The following is a 20,937-nucleotide window of genomic DNA, read 5'->3' on the forward strand; positions in this document are numbered from 1 at the left end:
ACGCACGCAGGCCAAAGACAATCTGGAGTTTATAGACTGTGATATTAAAAGATTATTAGCACCCTTTAAAACTTAAAAGAAAAAGTTATCAATGACAAAAATACTGCCATCTATAACACATGAACCTAGTTTTATGGTTTATGTCCTGGCGGCTACTTGAGCTACATGTAACTTTTGACCAAATGCCTGTTTAAACCAATTAAATATTTTGAGAGACTTGCCAGCTCCCTGGTTTTACAGCCCTGTTTTCAGTTTATTGTGAGTCTGGGCAAGTGTACAAGTTAGACCATTGTACAGATGCAAGACAGCTCACATGCAGCAAAGTGCTTTACTATCTTGTTGGCCCCCAGAAGTCATATAGCAACTCTAGCTCTTCTCATCCAAATGAACATATAAGCTACACTTTAACAGAGGCCATCCAAAGCGCATCTACAGGGTAAGACTGATGGGAGTTAATGCTCTCTGACTTAGCTCTGAATAGTATTATGATAAAGGGGGGTGACCACATACAGACGATCTGTGTAGAGCTTGCCCAGATGAGGCCACATAATTGCTTTCCATTTCCAGAGAAGGTAAAGAGAGTTTTTGGCAAAGCATGCTGAAGTGAGTGAAAAGCAGGAAATAATTCACAACATTGCCAAACAGACCCTCCAGAAAATGTATAATTTCTGCATGGTGTCTGCTGAGGCATCAAGGATCCCAGTGACAATAAAGACACTGCCCCAGAGGCCTGCAGGGGATTTTTTAAAGAGAGGAATTGTCTTTTACTGATGACAAAGAGTGATTTCTGAATGGAGCATTTGAACTCCCTTACCCCATGTTTTATTGCAAAAATAAAGAACCTGGCCCTAAATACTAAAGCAGAAAGCTGCATGAAACCTTTTAGTCTACAGAAGATGCACAGAAATCTTTGTAGCAAGAGAACATAAAAGGAGCTGAGCTAAACTGGACCTTGAGTTCACATCAGCAGGTCAGAAGTAAGCTGAAGCAAGACTAGATTAATGTGCCAATCCTTTAGCAAGCTCATAGCACTGAATTAACACAGTTACTTTCAAAAAATAATGCACAATACTGCCCAAGCTTTATCATCACTGATAACACAAATGCTCCTGCTTGCTGAATGTATTAATAAACACCAGCTGGGTACCACATAATCATTGGAATTCTCTTGTGTCCATTCAGCATCAATCAATATTATATTCAGTCTTAATAAGCCATCAAATATAAAAATGCCAGTAAAAGTAACCCAACTCAGGACACCTCATGCTTTCAACCATCATTCTCTGCCTACACAGTACAATCACACAGCCTGAGAAATGAACTCAACCAAACACTGTGCTCAGCTAGGTTTATGTTTACAACATGGTTTGGGAATTTTAGATCTAGTTATCTTAAGCCATTAGCATACAAAAAACCTACCTGATAATATTTATGAACACTGAGACAATGAGAAATATTTGTGTGACTTCAGGTAAGTGCCAAAAGCTGAACACGCACGATCTTTAACCACTGCTGGTTTTGATATTCTTTTATCATCTCCTAACCAGGATAATACTCACAAGATAAAACACAAGTTTTCACTTCTAAGAATGTCCTGGGGAAATACCTAACTTTTTAGGTCAGAGCTTCATAGGCTCTTTTGCTTAAACAGTCAGATGAAGAAATTCCAGGAATAAAATGTTGATTTGAGATGAATTTGAGTCCTGAGGAATAAATGATCTTATCCGGATAAAAAAAAAAGTTAGCTATTTGAATCAGTGTGTCTTTCATGATCATAATAAGCTTTATATAATAGAAGATATTCCTCTCTGACCTTCCTCAAACCGAATTTTCTCAAAAAGAATTTTAAAATACTTCTATCCAAAAATCATTTTGAAAGGCTTCTAACTTTTTCTTGTCTTCCTTACACAAAAGTTCTCCAAAGACAATTCTACAAAGAAATATATAAGGATACAGCCACTGAGAACACAGATCACATAATTTATCATTTAAAAGATCCTAAAAATACAGACTTTTCTACTTACTGGCTGCAGAGCTGAACAGGAAAGGGTCTGGAAAGTGTTAATTGGATTACTTCTATTCTCTTTGATGTTCCTTTAATCATTTTTTCTCCCCTCAGGGTACAACTACAGCCATTTGCAATGAGGAAGGTGTGCTTAATTAACTGAATATAAAGGCACTCCCTTATGATCAGTTACAGTCATCTACTAATGTTCAATAAGCGGAAGGCTTATTGAACTTATAGACTTTAAGACTTATAAAATAAATAAATAAATCCCAACAAAATCCCCTATTTTCCCTTTCATCAATACTCTCCCATGATGAATGAGGCTGGGATTGCAATTGGTACCTCACCAGTTTTAGATGCCCAGGAAAATGCTTTCTTCAGGCCTACAATATTCTATTTATTTTATTTTATTTTTTTGCCATATGTGAACCATGTGGATCATACACTGCACATATAGACAAAACATTACATATGCATACATTCATTTTGATGTAGGGTTTGCACATATTTCTCACTGCAGTAAATGTAAAAATGACGTTCTTCTAGCATGAATTTTAACACACTGATAAAGATTCTGTGTTTACTATTCACAGTTGTGCATATTATCAAATCATTACTTTAAGTGACAAGACTGACACAAAGTCGAGTGAAATGCTGGTGCCATATTTAACGTCTGATAACTAAAAAGTCTAATTTAAATAATCAATTCTCAATGCCATGTGTAAAAGGCAACCTTAATTTAGCATAACATTATTCTGTCTGCTGTACACCTGCTTGTTCAGTGGATGAGAAATGAAAAATACCAACTTCTCAACCACATTAAGCAGCCTTGCTTCCTATTTAACATATCTGTTGGAATACATTTTTTATTCAGCTCTACTTTAGCAAAATCACTAATTTCAGTGTGCAGGAGAGAGATTTCAAAAGCATCACATTCGTTTGATTTGCTTTCAGTAATGACCGCTAAAATTAAAAGGACCACCATAATAGACACACGTTTCAGAGTAAAAAGTTTGTTTTCACCAGATTACAGTGAGTTAATGAGAAAGGTGAAACAAGATATGAAATTTCACTGTAGCCAGATATAATGGTTTCATTGTAGAGCTCCTATGTCTGTGGCAATCAGACACCACTAGAAAGGAGCTCACATGTCCTCTCCAACATCACTTAGTCCCACATATGTCCCATATAGACACAGGACAGGCTACGTGCTTCAACATACATTCCCCCAAAGGGTACCACAGTGCAATCACATCACGGGGAAAAAAAACAGAAGCACCACAGGGAGGTCACGACCAAAACCCAGAAAAAAATACTAATAATAATCATTCTTTTCAGATACTATGCTTTACTAACAAACACGGTTTTTGTATTACAAATCACAACTACAGTTTCTGCCTAGCAAGAGCCAATACATAATGCTCTGCTACTGCCAAAGTTTCAGCAACTGCATCTCCTACTCAGTAAGCCTTGTGGAGCTGGATACAAATTACCTAATCTATCTATCCTTTCATATTCCAAATGTTTCCCTATCCTTTGTGCTTCAGGTTATTATACAACAGTAATCAGTTTATTTATAAATATTTATGTTTACAGAAGGCATAAGATAACTCGAATTATTAATTTTCACATTAGTCATTAAACACCAAAATTATTCATCTGTCAAGAGTGGATTCTACTCTAAAAACTCCAATCATTTGTTAAGGACAACATTCATAGTACTGCTGTATGGAGAGAGAAATAAATGAATGCTGCAAAAGACTTAAGTGCCAGAGCAAGCCTAAGATTCCTGATAACATCACATAACTGTATTTTAGTATTCTCAATTCATCCAGCACTTCATTTTGTTTAGGAGGCCAGTAATAAAACCTTAGTTTAATAAATCAGGTATTTTTGGCATAGCTGATATAGGATTCTTTTTCATTTTTGTTAACTTAGATCACTGATTGCTTCTTGAGCACTTGCATGGAAAAATCTTGCTGCACCCCATAATGTTTCAACAGTTCCTATTCATTACATTTCTTTTCATCTTTTTTTTTTTTTCTGTAGAAGATTTAATACTAAAACTAGATTGTATTTTTATTTTTTTTATTTAAACATATTTGTACTAGAGATTAAAGGGCTGCCACTGGAATTCCATCCAATACTTTGCCATAGATATCACATCACCTTGAGAGTCAACAGTTTTCTCTGACTTAGAACTTCAGTCTTAGAGTGATAAAGTGCTTTCTAAAGGCTGTAGGCAGGGGCTGAGATTTTGCTTAAAAACAAAAATATCCATCAGTTCTACATGGATGTCTGCTGCATCTCACTTCCTGGGAGAAAGGAAGGTTCAGAATTGAGAAGGGTAACAGCTGAAGTTGTGCACTCCTGGGAGAAGGCTGAATACTCCTGTTCCCTGCATGCAAAGTTCATCAACAGTAGCTTGCCTATTTCTCCTTATTGCTTTTTGGCCCTGGGAAGAGAAAAGGTGCCCAGGGAGAGGAACAAATTAGAGCAGCAATATTAGATGGAAGACGAACAAACTGGAAGCTCTTGCTCCCTCCGGTCACAGTAGATGATAGGAACCTTCCAAGTTGCTTGAAGTGAAAGATTTAGCAAGTGATTTTAAGAGATGCAGACAGTTTCTGTCTGGTTGACAAGCACATTGTCATTCAGGCCAGTGTTGCACAGATTGAAAAACAGTGGGTAAGAAGAAAGTGACTTTTTATTTTGTCAGAGATGCCTTTTCTTTTTGAAGTCAAATTTACTCACACAAACCAATATTACCAATATTACAAATATGACCAATAATTACCAATATTACCTCAGTGCGAGCAGGGAAACAAGAGAAAAAAAAAAAAGGCAGAGAGAAAAACTCTCTTTTTGCTTTTCCCAAAAGACTACAGCTATTTCAATGCAGCATCACTAATTAAGAAGCAAACCAGCTTTCGTTAATGTATGTATTTTAAGGGAAGGAATACAAAGAGGCATGACAGATGTGAGCCTGCGCTCCACTTGTTTTGCCAGTAATAGGAGTTAGAGAAAATGAACTCAGCTATAAAACAAATGAATCAAAAGGGAAAAATGATTTTAAGTACATATAAAAATAAAATGTGACTGGGAATGCAATAATACGGGGTAAAAAATGCAGTTAAACTGCTCCATTATTTCAAAGGTAAAAGGAAGGTTAAGAACAGTTTTAGCGGTGTGATACATTTTCATAGAATGTGCAGGTGTGCCCAAAAGTAGATCTTTAAAAAATAAATTGTATGTTTATGAAACAAGAGCCATCTGTAGACAGCTGTTACAAAGACTGAGGAGAATCAAGAAGATATGTCAAAATGGTGGGGAGGTGGCCCTGTACCAGACCAAAAGAGGCACAAATCAAAATGAAGCTTATCACAAAAAGGATCTTGCATACTCAGTTCGCTACCATGAACATTTGAGCTTATTCTGTAGAAAGAAACCCAGATATTTCAAGAGTCCAAGAAGCATAAACTGTAGGAAGTCAGAAATAAGTCCTGTTCCTCCAGTCTTACATAGTCACACTTAGAATCTTGGTAGCTCCACACAGCACACTGCTCCATCCAGGTTGCATCAGAACCTTACTGTAGATGCAGAACAGGGCATAACTTATACCTGGGGACATATATTTAAGATATTTGCCTGCCTTCAGTTTTGAAAAAACTGAAAAAGACATGTTCAAAACCAGAGTAAAGAAGATGAGATTGTGCCTATTAAACAATGACTTATTTAATGGTTAGCTTTTTTCTTTCCTTATCTCTGGCTGTAATACCACACACAGTATATTCACATATAGTTATAAAAAAAAGAATAGTAGATACTCAAGCTTGTTACCTACCAAAGTTGTATACAATTGCACATTTGGAAGTAACAGTCTTTGGAGAAATTATAGACTGAAATTACTCTTTTCTGCTGATTTCCCTTCTAGCTAATAAAGATGTTGCAAGCATTTAGCACACTTAAGTAACCAAGATCAAAGAATAATGAACCGTTTGAGTTGGAAGAGACTTTTAAAGGTCATCTACTTCCATTTCCCACACAATGAACAGGGACACCTGCAGCTAGATCAGGCTGTTCACAGCCTGATTCAGCTTGACCTTAAACATACCCAGGGACAGGGCATCCAGCACCTTTACAGGCAACCTGTGCCAGTGCTTCACCACCCTTAACATATTAACATATTCTTTATATCCAAGTATAATCTCATCATTTTTAATTTTAACTAATTTGCCTTCGTTTTATCACAAGAGAGCCTGCTAAAGAGGTAGTCCCCATCTTTCTTACAGCCCTCCTTCAAAATACTGAAAGGCCGCTCAGAGGTCTCTCCAAAGTGTTTTCTTCTGCAGGCTGTATTTTTTGTTTGCTTGCACATATCATCCCAAGACTCTTATAACTACAAATAGAGACATTCTTCTTCATGTTTCCATGTACTTGTAATATTCTGTTAATTCTTTACTTAAATTATCTAAGTGACAGCAAAAATTCTATCCTACACCACAAAGAAAGGCAATGTCAAACACAACACCCAAGGGGACAGCAGTGTGTGTGTCCATCAAAGTAATTTGGATTTTATTTTATTTACAGTTCTTCATCTAAAAGTAAGCCTGAGGGAACAGCATTGTTTTAGCCTGTAAGTATGGTGAGAATTCAGAAATGTAATTAGGATTAATATGTTCCACAGAAACCAAAATATAAGTAAATAATGTCTTTGCTTCTGCATTTCTGCAAAGTGCTGTTTTACAGTAACTAATGTACCATACTTTTAGAAAAAAAGAAAGATTACCTGGCTTTGTATTTATTACAGCTGGCAACAAGCCAGAAAGAAATATCCATCAGAAGGCTGGAGCTTCCTCTAGGACAAAATTAAAAGGCAGGGAGCCTTTGGTCACACAGGGAGAGCATCAATGGCTTAATCCCACAGGTTAGCCCCAGAGAGCCGAGAGTAATTTGTTGCTTCTGGGATATAATTGCTCAAGTGGAAGTTTTTAAAAATGGATTTGGAGGTCACGTAACCAGCAGTTCTGAACAAACAATGTCTAAATTCTGAAACTGTAGCAAGAAGGGGCTGGCAGGGAGAGAAGGCTAATTAACACAGCTCAGTTCAACCCTTAAATATCAGCTATAGTTTTGGATGGACAACCGCATCCAGAAGCTAAAACCAAAATAGGTGACAGTGCTTCAGAGCAGGGATTATGCACGTTAACAAATTGAGTACAGTGCAACAAAGCATAAAGATACTAAGCAGTAACCATCATAGCCCTTTGCAAGAAAAGAGCAATGTAAGCTTTTAATTTACAGGCTGGCTATGGTCTGGGAGTTGTTTGGGTTCAGGACTGAGTTCCTTGCTCTGCACAGCTTGTCCTCCTCACTGAAGAAAGCCTTGTGTTTGGCTGAGCAGTTTTATTTGCCTCACAGCTTCAGAGCAGGTAAAGATTCCACTGAAACCCCAGACAGGCTGATTCAGTGTTTGAATGGTAGGAGATCAAATCACCATGCTAGGTTTTAGTACAGCTATAAATTAAGGCTAGCTTTTGCTGCTGGCCTCCTAATAGACCCTATGTAGCAAAGACAATCAATCTTCATTAATGTTGTCTAAGAGAAGAAAAACTAATTTTAATAGTCTGACAGGACACTTACAGCAGAAAGACAGTTCCATCTGCTCCAGCTTCCCCATGTTTTCCCCTCTTTTTCCCGTTTCCTTTCTATTAATAGTCCATTTGGATTTAATTTAAAAAAAATAATAATAATTAAAAAAAAAAAATTGGAACTAGCAGTACATCAGACTTAGCTACCTAAATAAATATTTCTCATTAACTGGGAGTGCTGCTGAACACTGCTCCTAGATTGTAAAGGCAGCTGCAGGAATATATGCAGCAAGCTTTGAGAGGAAAAAGCTTCTCCTGTTGCAGCTCTGTCCACAACTCACCCAGCACTTAGCAATGCCCCTAGGGCAGCTAGCTCACTAAACAGCAAAGCTTTTCTGCTGAGCCTTCCTCCTGCCTCAACATTTATATATGGCTTCTGCAATAAATTTTCTTCAGAAGACAGGTAACTCAGGATTTAGTGGAGTGATGCATTAGCAAGCCTAATTATCCATGTATGCCTGTCCTCCTCCAACACAAACTCACTGGGCCCTGATATTGTCAAGAAAAAGTAGAATTATGTGAATACCAATCTCTGCACACTGGGGAGCAATTAAAGCTACAATAACTTCTACATATTAGGTCTTAAGTTACCCAGTGCTGCAGCCTTGCAGTATTCCTATGAGGCTGAAGCAGCATAAGGGACTTTCAAACCAATAGTTGTTTATCCCAAAGCTCACAGAGCAGAAAGTTCAGCTTTCCACAAAGGGAAGTGGAACACAAAGCCACTGTATCATGAAACACATTCAGTACATAAAACGAAACAAAAGAAACTCATCAGTGAGGAAGCTCAGAAGCTGTGATGAAGAAGATCTCCCACATGGCCCACACTGGAGGGCTGTACTCAGAGAGGGGCTGTAAAGCCAGCACCTTCTGAAAGACCTTTCCTGTTCATACTGCCAAAATGTCTGAGTGACAGTCACAGGTTACAAGGATGCTCTCTTGTGCCATGCATATCGCTTATTTTCAAAAGGAAATCTGTTTATTTCAGTTTGGCTAAATATGTACAACAAGGAAGAACTGTAGTTTCTTTTTTGGCATCAGTCATATTCATTTAATTTAATATATTGCACATGTCACTTTTCAGTAAAAGATGGTAGAAAATAAACCCATGTTATACAACAGACTGATGTACAAGAATGATCAGCTATTGCAAAGAAAGTATTTATTGCCACATTTGAAATATTTTGCTTCCTTAAACCAAAAAGGTCTTTTGAATTTTCCAGAGAAAACATACTTTGAATTTCTCGATTTCTGTGTTTGGGAAACAAGATACTGAGTAAAATTCTCAGCATAAAAAGAGAAGATTTAAGCACTTCCAAAGAACAACAATGGGAATGATGTCAAAGTGCAAGACAAGTGTAACAACTATCTGTGTGATCTACATGCACAAGACACCCTCTGCATGTCTGACTGACTTCCCTTTAATGCTAAAATAATTTGGCTTAATTCCCAGAAGGCAACTGAATCAAGCCTCTACCAATCTATTTATCCAGTAAATCCTGCTAATAACACCCCTTGCTGCACAATGATTCTTAATATCTGCCTTAGAACAGAAAAATGAAAAACAGTGAGATCAGCTACAAAAATGGCTAATCAGAATGAAGGAGCTAAAGGATTTTATATGTTCATACAAAAAGCAGTACAATCAGATAATACGACTTGCCATAGTCCTCTCAGACTCCATGACCCTATAGTGAGGTACCTCACTGGAGCCTCCATCATGTTTACTCGGGGCTTTTATGGCCATATTGTCTTGTTGTAAAAGTAAACCTTTCAATGGAACAGAGGGATTACCAACGCTGTAACACTATACTTACTCATACCTTCTGTCTTGGAATCCTTTTAGAGATTACAAAAGTTCCTTTTACAGTAAAGTTCAAATATTTTTACTTTATATATATACTTATACTTTATATTATACTATATATATATATTATATTATATATATATAATATGCATGTGTATATATAAATATAATTCAAATGCCAATCATTTTCCCTTTAGCTAGTAATTAGCCTCAACAAAACCACTGACAGGAGTTTATACATACATTTATCATTACTGTACTTGTCGTGCATGTCCTCTTTTTGACTCTTACCTTCACATTTTCTGGATGAAGCCCTCCAGGGTGTTTGTCCATGTACTGACATAAATCAGTGTGCTAGAAGAAAGCCAGATGGAAAAAAGTGTATTAATATCTGTATGACTACAATAATAAATATCCTTCTACTTAGGAGTGGAGAGAACAAATGGAAAATAAGGAGATTTTTCACACACATACGTGTACCTTTAGGCTATTATTTTTTTAATAATCTTAACCTGACTGATATGAATATTCAATGAATGTAAATTGAATTTGCTTCTATTGTCCTGCATATGGTAAATGAATTATTTGAATTTCAGCATCATTTTATAGTTTGTATGACCATATCACTGTCAATGCCATATAGATAATATATGGGGGAAGAGGAAAAAACTAAGATAGAACCTCAAATGCTACTTGTATTATTTGTTAAAACATTGCCTTTTAAATATAATTTTAGGTTAAGATGGTTTAATGATTTTGAAAATAAATTTAAAAGGCACAGCATATCAGAGAATTTGATGATATTTTTCAGCTCAAATAGAAGCCCATGTTATAAACATACACGTGTACATCTATTAATTACAGAAGTTTTAGCAAAGTTCCTCACTGAAGACTCAAACACTACTTTCCACTTCACAGTTGTGTATCTTTCCTGCAAATATACCATAAAATATTTAAGAAAACAAGGAGACTTGCAGTGTATTGATTAAATCTATTAATTGGTATAATATGTAGTGCTTACTAATGGATATTTATTATTTTTACTATGGAATCATTATTTTCTCTGAATTTTTCTCTTGCTTTTCCTCACTTTCCTACCAACCAGAAGCATACTCAGTGAAGAGGCATTTTGCTTCTCTTTTGCTCGCATAACTCAGCTTCTGGAATTATGTTCAGAATAAACAAAGCAAAAATATGCACTGGAATAACCACCAAAACCACTCTGACTTCTAAATCTGGTTTCAGAACACATCTGGTAAAAATCATCCAGCATTCCTTGAAAAGCTGCTTGGTGATGCCTGCATCCAGAACCGACCAGCTAAATAGGGGAAGTCTGAAGGTGAGAGTTTTGGATATAAACTGCCTTCCACATATCGAAGTAGTTTCTCTGTGCAGCATAGTGCTGTTTTGGAGAATCGTCAAACAGATACATAGGGAAATTTAATCTTCTGTGATGCAGGATCAATGCTGACCACAACTGTGTATCATCTTTGAAGATGACGACAATGCAGTGCACATATGGAATTGATGTTGCAATGGTGGGAGATGCTCAGGTTGATGAGGCTGTGCACTATCACAATTTTTTTGTTGATCTTCCTTGGTTTCAAGATAGCAAAATTCTTCACTGCAAGACATTGCTTGGGTCCCAAAGTGAGCCATGCAAATCTCACAGTCAAACAGCTTCATCACCACAGGTATCACAGAACAGAACTTCCTCCAAAACACGAGCTGCAGTAATACATACTTCATCTTACAGTTACCACTGAAAAATTAGTGAACACGTTTACAAAGTAACTGAAAAACATATCCAAGTTAGTGAATATTTACTGTCCATACAGTGGTTCCCCATTAGTTTTCTGTGACTGTATCAATAAGCTGTGCCAAAAAGGTACCGGGTATCATCCTTCAGTACTCATCAGCACATAAGGCAGCTTTATTGTGTTACTGTTATCAACAATAAGGAAACCAATAAAGTCACCTGTTGACCCTGTCATTTAAAAAAAAAAAAAAACAACTAAAAGCTTTCACCCCACTCTTCAGTCACATCACTAGAAACACCAATTGTTTTATTTCCAATAGACTTGCTATGATAAACCCATTTTCTTCCACGTACATGTCAGTAAGTGGATGCTGTTCTTCCATGCATGATCATCAGCTATGATCTCATTTGTGTTATGTATCGTTCTCTACTTACTTCTTCCTCTCCCAAGGACCAGGACAACTGACAGCCTGGTATAACTTGCATCAGTAGTTCTCCTGTAAAAACTGATTACGAGTGTCTACTGCAAATTTCATACATGCAACAACTTCTAGAGAATCCTTGAAAACTAACAGTCAGTTGGGCAACAACTGCAGCAGCCTCTTGGCATCTATTTTTCCCCTTCTCACAAGTTACAAACATAGAGAAGCCTCTAGTAGATCTTCATTCAGACTGTAAAGAGAAATGCAAAGTACTCTTAAGAGTAAGTTAATCTTTTTCATAAATGCAACCAAACACTATGTTACCAACCAGGAAAGCAGCTCATAAAATCATAGTAAGTTGTTCCTCACTTAAAAATAAAAAAAAGAAGATAGAGAGACAGCACAACATCAGCTGCTATTCTTTTCCCAAGGTAGAGGCTCAATGTGCACTGAATTAAATAGTACAGCCAGGAAAGCTGAGAGTACAGCACAGAGCTATTTCTAAACCATATTCCCTTCTGGCAGGCAAGTGCCCTCTCCAGTGCTTGCATGCTCGGCTGGCAGTGCAGATGACAACATGAACGCAAGACTCAGGAAAGCATGAGAAAAGAAAACAGAGAAAACTGAGCAAAAGTACTTTTCTAATGGTATTCACTATATATCTATTGCACCATATAGAAGACTAATCTTTTCCCCTCTCACTATATTTTAAGGCAGAAGGCAACATGCTTTGCCAAGTGGAACAGTGGCTGCAGATACAACATGACATACCACACTCTAAGGGTTTGCTGTGGCTAGCGCTTTGGTCTAAATTAAACACAGTCTCTAAAAGAAAATTCAGGACAGAATTATATATTGGTTATAACACAAAACTATGCTGAAAAGAGGTAGCAAAGAAGAAAACAATTGAACCTAACACCTTTGACAGTCTTCTCTCTAGTATCTCCAAGGTGAGGATGCCTTACAGGTAAGCAGGATACACTAGGAATGCATTAGGGACTCCCCAGTAATTGGCAATGCCTGCCTCACACATTCTGATCTCAAGCTGACCTGGCTAGGCCAGTTCTGCTTCAAGCTATAGCTTCTAACAGCTCTGTCAGTTGCACTGTAAATCCTCAACACAGATAAATTACCACAGGTAATTCCACACTGACAGATTATTTGATATTTCAAAGATAAATTAAAAATCACGTTCTTTCCTGCTCCAACAATTCCACTGATCTACCCACAAGTATATGTACAAATAGCATGTTAGCAGTCATCTGTTTATCTCAGCTACATAGAACTAAACAGAGATAAATCAAGCTTCCATTGTGAAGAATTCAAAAGCAAGGAAACTCCATGATTAATAGTGTTTATCCAACCTTTCATTTGTTTGCTCAATGAATTTACACTGTGATAACTTTACAAATGCCTGATGTGATCGCATACATTCCTCCTTGCAGGATGAGACATACTCATTGAGCAGAATTAGGAGCATTTGATTACAGAACAGCTGTTCTGGTTTTGCAGTGGGTTGGTTTTTTTCTCCTTTCCTTTCTCACACAGCTTGCAGTCTCTGGCTTATTTACTACTTGAAGGCAGAAATATTAATCTCATGGGCTTTCCTGCCCTGTTTATTGCTATGCTATTCACATGCTTCACAAACATAAATGATTTTGAGAGCAATTCAGGGGAGATGTGACATTATTCCTTTTTATCAGGTAGGGAATTGAAGCACAGAGAAAAGAGTCTGCAGGAACACTGATTTAGGGAAGTCAATAAAAGCACTTTGGTTTTCAATTTTCAGAGTATTTGGCCTTCTCTCTTTTGACTGACTTTTGTTACAGGTGTGAGTGTGTGAAACTTGCAAGGGAGACAGAATCTCATGTGGAATAACAGAAGTCCATCATTTCTGAACTGCAATGCAAACTTGCAATGACAGCAAAAACTTGGTTAAGATGAGGGTTAAGATGAGAGAGAGCTATGCAATAAATACAAGGCCATACCTCCACTGCACATTCCTCTGCAGACCTTCACAACAGGCTCTTCCAAGGATGCCAGAAAGAGATCACACAGGCACTTCTATTGGCACTCATTAATTTTAAGAACTTGACTTTGCCACTTAACACATTTTGTGCAAAATCTGTTATGCTTTAAGGAAGTAATTCAACCTCCTCCCACCAATGCTTCCCACAGAAGCAATTTCACTGGCTCTGTGGATGCAATCTACATCATTAGGAGTTGTGAAAGACTAAAGCAAAGTTTCTGTGAGGAAACAGCGAAACTTGAAAAAAAGAGCTCTTAGGTACAAATGAGAATTTTTCTGCAAATTAATGGATCAATGTTTTTAGCGTCAGATTTCTTCAAGTAGATGTATTTTACTAAATTAGACCAGAAGATCATTGCTCCAGAGATGCAACTTGAATTTGGGGTTCTGGCACATGTAGCTTCATGTCCTTGAGGTAGGTTCTATCAAGTCTTTCTCACAGTTATATAAAATGCAAGCCTTTACCTCAGTGCACATAGCAAGTAACTGGACCTCAAGCAGAACACTCTGCAAGTCTCAGGATCCTCCCTGGATTGTGTGAATTCTAGTTAGGGACTAGAGGAAAGGAAATAAAAATTATTTCCCTTCTTCTGCTTCTAAAGTCTACGTAGAAGTACATCAGACAATGCCTACTTTTGACCCACTCCAACCTCAATAGATAACAATTATTTTTCTCCCAGTAAATTTTGTATTTGAGTTTACATGAATACATGTTTTGAGGTTTTGCTGTAGATTCATGGCAGTGCATAAGTGTGCAGGTCATTTCTGTTCAGCAAGGCTCTGTTTTATGTTAGCAGACACACGCATGTGTATGTTTGTGAGCATACTCTGTATAATTGTCTGCTGAGGGAAAAAGAACTCAGGCTAATATTTATACAGCTGAACCAAGGTTTGCATACATTGCATTCTACTTCTGGAAGAAAGAGTCTGCAAACAGAAATAAAAGAAAGAAAAGGAGACAAATGTTGATGATACACACTCCCCTTGAAGAAAGAATTCTAATTATGAATAAATGAGTAAACCACAACCTACAAATGTCCTCAGATGTGCTCTGTGCTTCACTTGAACGTCAAATATTTTGCTCAGCTCTCTTGCTCAGAAATCAAAGGCTCTCCTAACCAACACAAAATGTGTTCAGACAAATAGCAGGATGTCTACTTTTAAAGGCACTGCCAATGACATGAATTGGGCTCTACTTCCCCAGCCCTTTTCCATAATAATTTGACCATCGTTCTCTTCTAATTAAATTAGCCATTTCTACTTTCCATGCAATACATTCTCTTTCCCTCCTCATCCTCAGTGATGATTAATCTACATGTGACTTAGCTGTCCCATAATTCTGCCTAATTGGTTTCAGCTGTCATTTTTGAAGCTGAAATGCATGCAGAGCCCGGGGCTTGTGAACGGAACAGGAAGCATTTCCAACCACATTCCCATCATGTAAAACCAGCAATGTGAAAGAACCCTTCCATTAAAACAAAAACTGCACTATTTGGCTTCTGGCAATGACATCATGCAGCAGACAGATTGTATTGTTTCACTTGGGCAGCAAGACTGTTGCAAGCCATTCTTTTCTGTTAAAAGGAGAGAACACATTATTCATGCCCTAGCAGTTTTACTGACTAAAATACTGTCCCTTTTGTCACCGACAAATTCTCAAACTGATAATGCAATTTACCAATAAAAGCACAGGCAGTGGTAATATTTGATGTGACAACAGAACAAAGAGAAGTTAATTCTATTTAAATTGAATGTATCCTCTAGCCAAAGTGTTCTGCAGATTACTGCACAACAGTTCAATACTTCTGGTATTTTCAAAAATGTCACAGACCTTCATTTCCATGTATTTCTGTGACTCTCTACAATTCAGGCTTCTCCCCATATGAGAACACACAGCTTTAGCCACGCTCAGAGTGCCCTAAAAGCCATCTCTGAGTAACATACAGAAAAACAGCAGAAGGGAGTAACAGCAGCTGGCTTAAGTAGCAAGGGAAGGACTTTTATTAAGGATTCAAGAAAAAATATAAAAGAGAACAAAAACAAGACATCTTTAATGAAAACAATTTTGCTAACAGATGTTTCCAGTGACTTGGATCTCTCTCACATGGCCAATAAAGGCAAATATATGAAAACATACAATCATTACCATATAGAAAAGGAGGCTGGGAGGTGTGGGAGTACATGATACATAAACAAATCTACCTGCAAATCCCAGAGAAAAAAAGAGAATGCACAGTTGTTTGGGTGGTATTAAACAATATATATTTATTAATTATGTTTCCTCATAAGCCTTTCATTCTAAATGGTTGCTCTTTCCTCCTCAGCTTTCCAGTTGATTTATAGAATCATAGAATCCTTAGAGTTGGAAGGGACCTTTAAAGGTCATCTAGACCAACTCCCTGGCAATAAACAGGCACATCCACAACTAGATCAGTTTGCCTAAGGCCTGATCCAGACTCACCTTGAAAGTCCCCAAGGATGGGACATCCACCAGTTAATTTCTGTTTTCCTAGTGTATACAAGTGTGGGAGCCTTACCTGTACTGAGTGGAGCATTACATAAAATATCTTCCTTGTTTCTACAATTTCATTCGCCTGCTCAACTATGATATTTCTTATGCTCTGATTTTTATTGTTGCTTCAGGTTTTTTAACACTCTATATTGAATACACTTCTTACTACTTCATAAAAAGAAGAATAAATAATCAATACTAATAACAGAACATTGGAAAGCACACTGCAAAACTAAACATTTGATAAGGTAATAAAAAACACTGGTAAATGGTACAAATAGATACTTAGATAAACAAAGCCTCCCAGTTCATTAGGCTGACAGTCTTGATTAATCTTCAGATGAAGTCTGCATATACTTTGTGAGACCTTCAAAGCCAAACTGAGTAACATTCCTCCCCATGCTAGGCCTATGTTGACCTCTCACCAGACCTCCTTCACCTAGCAGGAGTAGCTGAGCTTTAAAAATAGATTTTTTCATTCCTTCTTCATCTGGCAATCTCCACCAGACACCAAAGCAGCAAGCAATTTCCTTCTGAAATCCGTTCGGAATCCCTGCCTCCTGAGGCTGAGTTTGCATTTCCAACCTACACATGGACAGTAGCATCTCCCATCTACAATTTGCTCATTAAAAACTGAAAAATAAAGCTTTCCCAAGAGCAGTATTCCCCTTCAGCCTGTTCCTAACAGTACAGGATTTGTTTTCTCTCTGCTCCCTTATTCTGTTGCCTTATTGACTGCAATTTAAATAGACCAACTTGGGGTAAATCTGGGGAATGAGGCAGGGGTTTAAAAAACAAGGGAATTGTCAAGGACAGTGAAAACATCAAATTCACTGTTGTCATGCCTGGGTGCCCTCAAAAACTCTGCTCCTTCCCTGAGCTGGACAAAGATAGGTCACTGCAAGAACCCCCTGGTCTGACAAACATCTTGACCTAAAAGGGAAAGAAAATGGCCCAACATTTCACTCAAATCAAAATAAGGTAGCTAAGCTGAAATAAGGCAGCTCTGGGATTCTACAGGGTTTCCATACTCTCTCTTCTATAAAGACAACATTGTTTTTACATAACACCAATTCCATCCTACCTGTAAATTCACTGTGTTTTCACTAATAAATTAAACAGAAGACAAATAATATGGTTTGATCCACATTATCAATGCAAACATTTTTTATCCTTTTAGGTAAATAGTGTTGACACTTCTTGCATAACACTTTTCTAAGGCATCCCCTGTCCAAATCAAAATCTCAGAACTTCATCTCTGTGATGCTTAATTGCAATAAACAGTGCATACCTGATTTTTCAATCAGCACTAAAATGAAAAACTGGCATCCTTCCTTACAGGAAACAGGAGGAAAATGCAATTGGTTTACTTCATGAAGCCAATTCATATAACAAGTTATTTTAGCTGTGGTAATCAAGCAATAAAGATTGAGCTTTCTTCTTAAACATAAAGTAATCTTTAAGAAGGAAAAGCATACAGAAATATTAAAATGGGCAAGGTAATTGAAAATGTTTGGTTCTAAATTATACTATTAGATTAGTCCAAAGCTTTATTTTTTTTTACTGTTGAGGCAGAAATAATATTACTCATTCCTCATACTTCCAATTATAAATGTATTTGTTCTCATTTAAAATCTAGTTCATAAATATTGAAAGCATAATGTAAAGTACTGCTATACAAGCTCAGCATTATAAGTCAGGAATAGGATAAGTTACCAATTCATTTATGGATAATAATGTACTTACATAATTACATATAATATTAAAGTCCTCATTATCATTCTAACAAGCTAGTTGCATTGGTTTGGATTGCCTTTCAGGAACTGAGTGTTTCTAAATAGATTTGTTTCTAAATAAAAAAGTCAGGAATCAGATGGGATCAGCCACTGACAATTTCAGAAGAAAGGGCTGTGAACTCATCTTCAAAGATGTCTGTAAGGTGTGAGATCCAGTCTGTAAAATTCTTATTTTCCTTTGGCAACATTGGCCACACCAGTGCCACAGAAATATCTAGCTTTCCTTACAATACCAAAATGTTTATTGTCTGTAACATGAAATTCCCCTGCTGTACAACTGTCACATATATTTTTAAAGATTGATTTGTCTTGCTTCCTGTTACTACCGAGGTTGGAAAGTTCTGTCACATTTACTTGTCTAACAAACATCCACGCAAAAGAAAAATTCTAGGTTGAGGTACTCAGGCAATTCAATCACTACCGTGTTTCCTTTTAGAGGATATTCTGCTTGCAGCTTTTAACTTATTATTGTAATGCATTTTGCTCTGAAAAGTGCTATGTGAAATTAAATTTCATTCTACTCTTTTAGGCTGAAACTGAATACCTCTGATAACCTCAGACATTTCATCAGTGTTAATTCTCCAATGGAATCATCACCAAACTAGCAACCCAAAGTTTCCATCTGCTGGATTAGTAACTGTTCATTCCAAATTTAATTGTGAAATCTAATTCAAAAGATTTTTATTGCATTTGAAATGGCCAATAGTAATTAAAGGCAATACTGTATGAGTTCCATGATGTTCCTTTACAAAGTAAATCAAACTCAAACCCTCCAAGGTTTGTTCAACTTCAGCCCTTTTAAAATGTCCACCACTCTGTAGCTTTAATTGCATAAGTATCTCTATTGATTTTGGTAGAAATCACACTTAATATTGAGTTAAGCCCTGTACAGGTGTTTTAAAAAGCATTACAGACACGGAGCTCAATAACATCCATTATATAGCTAGATTGCATAATTAACCAGACAAAATTGGTAGATTTAAATGGGCAACCTTAATTCTTGTTTCTGCACATTCATATTGTACACTGAATGAAAAAAAAAATAAAGAAGGACTTAATGATCATGCAGTTGGAACTGTATTGTGTACATAGTTTAGGATACCATCAAGCATTAAGCCTTATCAGAGAGCATTATCTATCCGATCAACTCAAAACTTCTCATTAAAGAATAATGAAAACAGCCTTCCTAAAGCAGTTCTGCCATCTCAAGAGTAGGAGTAAGATACAACATCATTAATATATATTCCATAGGCTGGTTAGAGAGAACAAAATATTCTTCCCTTTCTTCCTCAGCACCATCTTTCCAGGCTTTCCATCAGCCAAAATAGCGTAATAATAAAATACTACTTGAATCAGTTGCCTGAAACTGTTATCAAACAAGATCCTCCCACAATTTTGATTTCTACCAAACACAAGGGGAATAAAAAGGTGTAGCACCAGTAGTTTTGATCACAAAAGTGCTCTGTTTAAAAGTAAATATCTAAGTGGATTCAAAATAAACATCTGCTACACGAGGTTCGGTCTGTGCCCATGCTTAATAAGGGTGCCAACCTGATATAAAGTGATTGAGAGATAGAGTTTATAAACACTACTATTGCATGAAAAATTCAGAAATTTGATATTAGTATAATATGCAAAAACATCTATTTTAGAGGTAAATATATTCTACATATCTAATTTCTCAATCACTTCAGACTAAAGCAGCTAAATACAGCCAAAGATAAAAAGAACTGCATGAACTTGCATTCATGTTTGCAAGTAATTCTACAGTGACTGTTAAATGAAATTAGATATGTAAGCTTTTCCTATGCTAATACAGTTTATAAGTTAAGGACATAGGAAACACGTTTTAAGAAAAAGTATTAGATTTGCATCAATATTCTCATACACGACAAAAAAATATGTAATGCATGCAACTTCTCAGTAGGCTCCTGTAGCTGAATACCCTGATTATTAAAACGTAGCATTTCTGTGCAAATAGAGAAGGTAAATGGTTTCTTCATACAAGAAGCTGGGGACTATCATGTAATGATTAAGGCATGCTCTCAAGAAACACACAAAAAAAATCTCATCTGCATTAAGTAGGGACACAGTAACAGTAAGTAGGCAATTTCCCATTTCTAAAACTAAATGAGTAATCACAGTATGTTATAAATGCAAAGCCTTACTGACTGCAACACAATAAGAGATATTATGCTGAAAATTCAACCTTCCCTAAACTCATTTGTTTCTTCTAAATTACATGTTCTTGGACCCTTCTGTGAAAACTGGGAGGTTAATTGTGATAGAACATTACATAATTCCAAAGCCAAATGCTGAAGTACTTCTACATAAATACCATATGTTTGTCTCACAGAAAGTGAAACGATTAATTAGGAGTTCAAGCCCAAGAGTTTGGAAAGTAATGCTCTGAACACAATTAGATCGTTACACTGTACACTGTGAAAACTGAGGTTTTAATTAGTAGTTAAACCATGAGCCATCGCAAAAATAACAATAATCCGAAATTCTGAATTGTGTGTCAGATTTTGCTTTTTTAACTGATGCTGTTTATAACAAGACACTACGCGGAAGCCAGTCACAAAAGAAGCCTATCTTAACTACCTGTTAAGAACTTCGATTTTGTTTTTCTTCTTACCTACACTATCCTCATCTACTTTAAAATGTTCTGTATTACATTAATCAAGTAAATGCCCTAACATTCCTAGTTACAAGCATAACTAGGAAGCAAAATAATGAACCAGTTTGGAAGAACAGTTTGGAACAGAGCCCTACAAGCCATGTCTCCAGCGCTGACTGTGGTCTAGCCCACCCAGCCCTCTGCTTTAGCACACTTTATTACAAAGCATCATCTTCTTCAATCTCCGCTTTGAACCCTCAAAGTACAGGGTTATTTTGGCGCAGTTCATAGATCATTCACAGCAAATAGCTTTTCCATACTACTCAATGCATT

At 36.8% G+C, this 20,937-nt stretch overlaps 1 protein-coding gene across 7 annotated transcripts in view; it reads right to left on the bottom strand.

The window, feature by feature from the left end:
• The window catches only part of CDK14 (cyclin dependent kinase 14), a 289,389-nt gene that overhangs the window by 147,633 nt on the left and 120,819 nt on the right, over positions 1-20,937 (bottom strand). For all 7 annotated transcript variants that reach the window (XR_014943062.1, XR_014943061.1, XR_014943060.1 and 4 more), the window contains one exon: positions 9,758-9,820. Coding sequence is in view for 4 of the 7 variants with exons in the window: in XM_015853369.3 (XP_015708855.1) it covers positions 9,758-9,820 (63 nt within the window). In the remaining 3 variants the exon portion in view is untranslated. The remainder of the gene's footprint in view (positions 1-9,757; positions 9,821-20,937) is intronic.

The sequence above is a fragment of the Coturnix japonica genome, chromosome 2 (assembly GCF_054131305.1).
Source record: "Coturnix japonica strain WE chromosome 2, WE-NBRP24, whole genome shotgun sequence".
Taxonomy (NCBI): Eukaryota; Metazoa; Chordata; class Aves; order Galliformes; family Phasianidae; genus Coturnix; species Coturnix japonica.